At 35.3% G+C, this 7,486-nt stretch overlaps 1 protein-coding gene across 1 annotated transcript in view; it reads right to left on the bottom strand.

Annotated features, from left to right (window-relative positions):
* Positions 1 to 7,486, bottom strand: part of LOC106878824 (uncharacterized) — a 241,418-nt gene that overhangs the window by 61,685 nt on the left and 172,247 nt on the right. The window contains exons 6-7 of the mRNA XM_052967637.1: positions 5,065 to 5,180; positions 4,448 to 4,490 (exon numbers count right to left, since the gene is read on the bottom strand). Of these exons, the coding sequence (XP_052823597.1) occupies positions 4,448 to 4,490; positions 5,065 to 5,180 (159 nt within the window). The remainder of the gene's footprint in view (positions 1 to 4,447; positions 4,491 to 5,064; positions 5,181 to 7,486) is intronic.

Here is a 7,486-nt window from a genome sequence, read left to right as displayed (position 1 = left end):
GGGGGGGGGGGGACAGACACACAAACATATACATATACACAACAGGCTTCTTTCAGTTTCCATCTACCAAGTCTTCTCACAAGACTTTAGTTGGCCCAAGGCTATAGCAGTGGGACTGAACCCAGGACCATGTGGTTGGTAAGCAAGCTACTTACCACACGCTTGTAACTTTTAAATATTTAATTTGCTTGCAAATTTTTTAATGTTTTTCACTGTTTACTGTAGCTAGTTTAATGTTTTGACATGTCTGTGCCCCCTCCCCTCTTTCTCACTACTGTGACAGATGATGGAAGAGGCAATGAATGCGTTGTTTTCTGATTGGCTTTGAACACTTTTTGACATTTTTGCAAAATTTTTCTGTATTAAATGAATAACAAATTCGGATTCAGCATCAAAAATTACATCTATAAAGATTTCGACATGCAACGACGATAACCACAAAGATCCAAGTATCTTTGTCATTAAGCTGGCATTTATAACTTAGATTAACATGAAATTTTGATGGAAAGTTTTAATTTAAATCACTCTAAAACAGGGAGGTTTGTTTCAAACAACTAGGGGTGGTCTCAGAAGGATTGTATCAAAAGTGTTTAAAAGAAAGAAAAACTCACTGGACTGGATATGCAGGAAAAAAAAAAAAAGACAAGATGGTCACTATGGGAATAACTTTGATTAATAAGTCAACTCAGTCAGTGCTGACTCAGGGCTAAACAACACCAGCAAAGTCCTTATATAATGTTCTAAACAACTGGATAATTAGCTAAACAAAAAAATTAACAGATGGTTTCCTTCAAGGGGAAGAATGACTTGGGAGGAGGAAGAAAGTTAAGCTTATAATAACTATGTCTGCTGACAAACTACTGCTGCTCTCCTCTCATTCTATCCCCATTTTTGATGTTATTTCTACCTTCACCCTCATATTATCTTGCCTTAACACTTATCTCACCCATTACACTTCATACACTTTCTATGACACCCCTCTCTCCTTCCTCTTCCTTCTCTTCTTTTCCATCCCTTCCAATCTCTATCTTTCATTGCTTATCTGTTCACTCTCTCTTCTTTTCTCTGTATATACACCCTCTGTCTCTGTCTGTTTGTATGAGTGTGTGTTGTGTATGTATGTATGTATGTATGTATGTATGTGTGTGTGTATATATAAATCCATTCTTCCTGCCCTTTATCTCCTACCATCCTTTTTTTTTTTTTCATCTCCAATGCTCTTAACTTCTCCACTTTGAAGGTGTAATGGCTGTGTGGATTCAATTTTAGACAACTGATTTGTAGACAGATCCAAGTTCAAATACAATGCAAATGTCATGCAAGACTCATACAGTAAAATACTGCTCCTTCATCTATCATAAACAAACATCTTAGCTTACAACCAAATTTTAGCCATTCCACTGATGGGCAAAAAATCCACTAAAACCTTATCCTTCAGTTGCTCTTACTCTCTCTATCCCTTCCCTCCCTCCTTTGCCTATTTTACCCCTACCACAACAGTCTCTGTTTCTCTCAACTAGCTCATAGCCTGCATCCTGCCATCTTCAACCTATACTCTTCCTCCCTAGTGAGTTAGCTCTATGGAGTCTTCTCTTTCCTACATTTTTCCCCCCTCAGACATCAACTTACAGATGGTAAATGGTGTCATTAGAGTGCTGAATGAAATGCCTTATGGCATTTATCTAATTCTTTGCTTTTCATTCTTCAAGAGTCAGTAAACAATGTACCAGTTTAGGGTAGAACCATCAGAGCATTCAATGGGATGCCATGCAGTGTTTGTCCTGACTCCTCTTAGCATTCTTGATACAAATCCTAGTGATGCCTATTTAAGTGGCAGATTTCATCTGTCACAAAATTTAACACCACCTTGTGGTCATTGGGTGCTTTGGTTGGAGGTAAATCAGCTGTTAAAAGCATTCAGGTCAGACCTCTAGTTTGATTATAGCATTATCTCTCTCTCCTACTACTAACAGAGGCCCTGTAAAGGGTCATAAGCATTGCCCAGCTTCCTGAATAATAAAAAAAAAAAGAAGAAAAACAATCTCACTGTGACAGCCACCAATGCCATTTTCTCTTCACAATTAAACCACAAATACAATAACTTAGATAGGTTTTGGCCAGTGCAGGCCCAGGCCATGTCTAACTTAATAGCACCACCTGGTGAAGTCTTTTTATAGTTTTTTCATAAAATGAATTTCAAGACATCCAAATGAGTTAAAGTTTCATCAAGAGTAGACAAAATGTGATTTTAAATGTAATTGCACCAATGGCTAAATCTGAGTTTGCTAAAGACTTAGCAAGAACAAATTTTGAGACAATTTCTATGGATGCTTCAAACCAAAAAGATGTTAAGCGATACTTTATATTATTCAACATTACATTCCTGGTCAAGGAATAGAAGTTAAATTTTGGGACATGCAGACTTTTTCCAGTTGAGATAGTTGAGATCTTGACTAATTGCCCTAGTCACAGTTATTGACAATCACAATTTGACAGGAAAAATTGTTGGACTTTGTGGAGACAAGGGCAACACAAATGTTAATGGTGTACAACAAAAACACTGATTAAAACCAAACTTGAAAGTGACTTAGTTAGCATTAGCTGTGCTGCACACATTGTGCACAATTGTTTATAAACAACTGTTGATCTATTACCAATTGACACCAAAGCAACTATTGTGAAAATTTTCATATATAATTTCACATATACAGTTCATGTAACACAACTAAAGAAAATTTTCTCTCTTTGCTGGAGTGCAATACAAAGAGCTAGTAGAACATAGTAACACTAGTCTTGTCAATGTTACAAGCAGTTGAAAGAATTCTTAACATTTTTGCTGGGCTTGAAGTCTTACTTTTGTCACCAAGAACACTGCTCATGACTAATAAAACAATTCTTTGAAAATGATTTTGGGAAAATGTATTTATAGTTTGTACATGGACAGCTTGGCCTTTTCAATAAATTGATTCTGGCCATGGAAAAGGATAATTCCAACACAGCAGAAAGCAAACTAGAAATACAAAATCTAATGACAAATAGAGAAGAAATAGAAAAACTGTGAATTTGTGCCTCAAAATGAAGAGGCTTTGCTGAGAAAATGGTGAAAACATTGAAAAAGTGAAGAAAAAACATAAAAGTTTTTTTTTATGAAAGATGTCTCCCATACCAAGACCTAAAGAAAAAATACTTTGAACTGGTGGGAGACATTGCAAGATTAAGTTCTGAAGACACATCTTGGCCCAGTATTGAACAGTCTGCAGTTAATCTCAACCAAAGAATTGGAAAACAAGTAATATAGATTGATCAATTATTTGATGAAGTTATTGCAAAGAGCTCTGTGCACTCCCAAAGTAGAAATCTTTAAGTATGAAGAAAAGTAGCAAATTTATTTTTGCTCATTGCAAAGAAAAACATATTTAGTAAAGAAAAATCTTAGTGTTGTAGAATACATTCTTTGTCTTCTTCATACTTGAACAAGTGTTTTCTGCAATAGATAATGTGTGATCAGATAGGAGGGGCAGTATTGCAGAAGCTACAGTCAGGGTCCTTCTGACACCTAAAATAAACTGTGCTAAGTTGCTCACAATTATTTGACAAAATTAGAAATATTAATTTCTTAGGAAAGTAGATTCAAGTGATAAATATCACAGTACTGATGATTAAATAAAATATTACTTGACAATATTTTACCTGTATGTACTGTCAAGTAAAGGATAATAGTTGTGAGCAGCCATAGAGGATCTGTTCAGTTTTGCTCACAGATTTTTTAATTATTTTTTTTAACTAAATAGTTTGAAACTTCATATACCAGTATAATTTCTCATGCTCAACACAGTTTACTTTCAACATTTTTGACTAAATTTCGTATTTTAGAAGTTATTTTGTGTTAAAGTTGTCATATTCAGGTAATTTTTAACCAATCAATGATGTGCATTCAATTGAAGAAAGAAAATTACTGCTGTTTGTCAAAGTAATCGAAGAGGAACAACCTCCGAGTCATCTCTACTAAATGTCAACACTGTTCTATTTTACTATTTGTTTGCTGCCTATGTTGCATATTACAAGCTTGTTTTTTTTTGGTTCTTGCATCGAGTAATTAGTAAACATTGAAAAATCAACACCAAGAAGGAAGAAATATTATTTACATACATTTATTAGTTTGTCGAACATGTAGTTAGAGATACAGCAGAAATTGTAGTGGCAATGACAAGTTCGCTCACTGGTTGGTAGGTGATAGTGTAGAAGTGGCACCGACTTTCTTGTGGCTGAAAGCTTCTCTTTTGTGTCAGCTATGACCAAGGAGCAACACTTTCCCTTCGTCCTTTGCTTGACATACGAATAGAGCAGAGTGGTGACATTTTAGTAGAGATGGCTCGGAAGTTGTTCCTCTTCGATTACTATTGCAAACAGCAGTAGCTTTCTTCAACTAAATACATGTTGTTGATTGGTTAAAATTACCCCAATATGACAACTTTAAGATGAAATAACTTCTAAAATACAAAATTTTGTCAAAAATGTTGAAAGTAAACTGTGTTGAACATGAGAAATTACACCAGTACATGAAGTTTCAAACTGTTTAGTTAAAAAAAAATAATTAAAAAATCTGTGAGTGAAACTGAACAAATCCGCCATAGATATCCTCTTCAGTCATCAGTTGTAAAATGATGTCTCAGTAATATATACTCATCCAACTCATACTAACATTGAAAACAGACATAAAATGGATGAATAAATGTCTGTTTTCAATGCTTATTGTGTTTCATTAATCATACTTATGTTTTAGCAATCAAACTTGTGTATAACAAAATTATGAATAACATGTTTTTCAAGATGTTCAAACATTAATATGGATTTTCTAAAGCCTTGTATTATGTTGTAAAAATTGATGGCATTAGTAAACCTTTGGTCTATACAGTGAATAAATTATAAAACAAAAAGTAAATAAATAGAAAAAACAATCTATTATAGCAAGTGAATGTTTTTTTTTTACAACCATTTTTGCATGTTAACACAAACATAAAAGATAGTAAATGATAAATGTATTTCAACAAGGGAATTGCTTACCCAAAGGCTATTGTAAGATAAGGCAGTAGGCTTAGTTTTACAACAGACATTGTTGCCCATATCCATAATGCCACAGACAAAGCAGGGAATGCAGTAAATAGCAGCTTTTCAATAGTCTGAAATAAAAGACATTGGTTTCAATGAAAAAGAATATCATAAAATCCAACTCATTAAATCACTTAATAAATTACTAATTTCTCTGCTAATTTTACAAACATACACAGGCATCAGAGATCACATCCAAAAGTAGGCCAGCTGACAGGTTGGAAACTACTAACTCACTAACATGTTACAATCTCTGCCTCTTCTTCCTTTCTGCATGTTCTATTATCAACCATGAATATAACAGCCTCCAACAGCTTCCACTCCTCTTAACTAGCTAATTTCATACCACCTCAGGCTGAAACAACCAACCTCTCCTCCTCTTCTTGTCCTTTTGACTGCCTCCTTCCACCTGTCCTAGTACCCCACACTAACTATTTTCGCAACCCTTTCTTTCCAGAGCCCCACCTCTCTGGAATTCTCTCTCTACTGACCATATGCTCCTGCATAATTACAGATATTTAAATTGAACATTCATGATATTAGTGTCTTTTCAGTGTCTGGGACTGTGATCTAGCAGAATTATTAGCACACCAGGCAAAATGCTCAATGGTATTTTGTCCAGCTTTACATTCTGATTCAAATTCATCTGTTCAGGGTCGATAATACAAGTACCAGTTGAGCACTAGGGTTAATGTAATTGAGTTACCCCTCCCCCAAAATTGATGGCCTTGTGCCAAAATTTGAAACCAATATCTTTCCAGGGTTTGAGGACCTAAGAGGGTCATGGGAATTACCGCTTCCTCTTGCCCTAAACCATTAAAAATATTACTTCTAAATTATCAATGGTTTCAGCCACTGAACTGCAGCTATGCTGTGGAACCAGCATCCAAACTTCTAGTCATATACACTGACCCAAGTACATAGTCTACTACTGTTATTTTCTATCGATCTCTATTGAATGACTTAGTTTACTTTCTCAGAGTCTAAACACCATAAGTGATTTTTGTTCAATCCATTTGATTTACACCAATATACAATACACATGCAGTACCAGTATTGCTACACAAACATGCATTTTCAAATATACAAGAGGAGAAACGTTAACCGTATTGATCTCAATGATCTTGGATAGTTGTGCGGTTTGTAGTTGAAGCCTCTTCTCCAAATCAATACAATAATAAAAGAAATATACTTGCATTCTCACATACTCACATATAGGTGTACATATACATACATGACAGGATTCAATCATTTTCATCATAATCATCATCATCGTCGTTCAATGTCCGCTTTCCATGCTAGCATGGGTTGGACGATTTGACTGAGGACTGGTGAACCAGATGGCTACACCAGGCTCCAATCGGATTTGGCAGAGCTTCTACAGCTGGATGCCCTTCCTAACGTCAACCACTCCGAGAGTGTAGTGGGTGCTTTTACGTGCCACCCGCACGAAGGCCAGTCAGGCGGTACTGGCAACGGCCATGCTCAAAATGGTGTATTTTACATGCCACCTGCACAGGAGCCAGTTCGGCGGCACTGGCAACGATCTCGCTCGAATGTCTTTACACATCAATCAAATTTCACTCAAACAACATTGATTAACTTGAGGCTATGACAGAAGACTCTTGCACATGGTCCTGCCCAGTGGAATTGAACTAGGAACACTGTACTGCTAAATGCACTTCTTAGATAACTCCAGTATATCTTATCTATCTGTCAATTTATCCAGCAATCTTGTCTAGTTATCTAGTAATCAGTCTATCAATCTATCAATCTGTTTTGTCTATTTAGATAATACAGATAGCTATCAGTGGAGAAGCTATAAACTGTAACAAATGTAGAAGAGCCAGAATTTGGATTATTCAGTGAATAAGTCTTTGAAGGAAAGGATTAAACTTTGAGTTTAGATGTGCTATAAATAGTGGTAAGGGATTTTAAAAAAATGTCTGCTTGGTATTTCTTACAAGCCAAAAGCCAGTGATGGTATTTGTATGTAGTCTTAGATTTATCAGTTAATCTATTTGGAAGGAATAATAGCAGATGGTGGGTGTGGGGGTGGGAGTAAGTAAGTAAGAAAACAACTATAATATCAATTATGGCATCATTACAGAGCTGAAGAAGATCTTATTCTCATTTACACAATAACAATAATCATGTAGATCAGTCATTGACTGAGAAGAAAATGAGCAAAATGGGAAGGAAAGAAAAGGAGAAAGAAAGAGATGGTAAGACAATGAATAAAAACAAACTGTAAAAATAATGTATTTGCTCTCTTAGTTGTCCATCAAATCTGATGATGACTTATTTTCTTTTGCATTTGTTGTTCCTTCAATGGCAACATCTCAATCATTATATATATATATATATATATATATAT

Source organism: Octopus bimaculoides, chromosome 4, assembly GCF_001194135.2.
Source record: "Octopus bimaculoides isolate UCB-OBI-ISO-001 chromosome 4, ASM119413v2, whole genome shotgun sequence".
NCBI lineage: Eukaryota > Metazoa > Mollusca > Cephalopoda > Octopoda > Octopodidae > Octopus > Octopus bimaculoides.
Note: the sequence above shows the minus strand (reverse complement) of the source record. Positions and strands in the feature narration are given on the sequence as shown.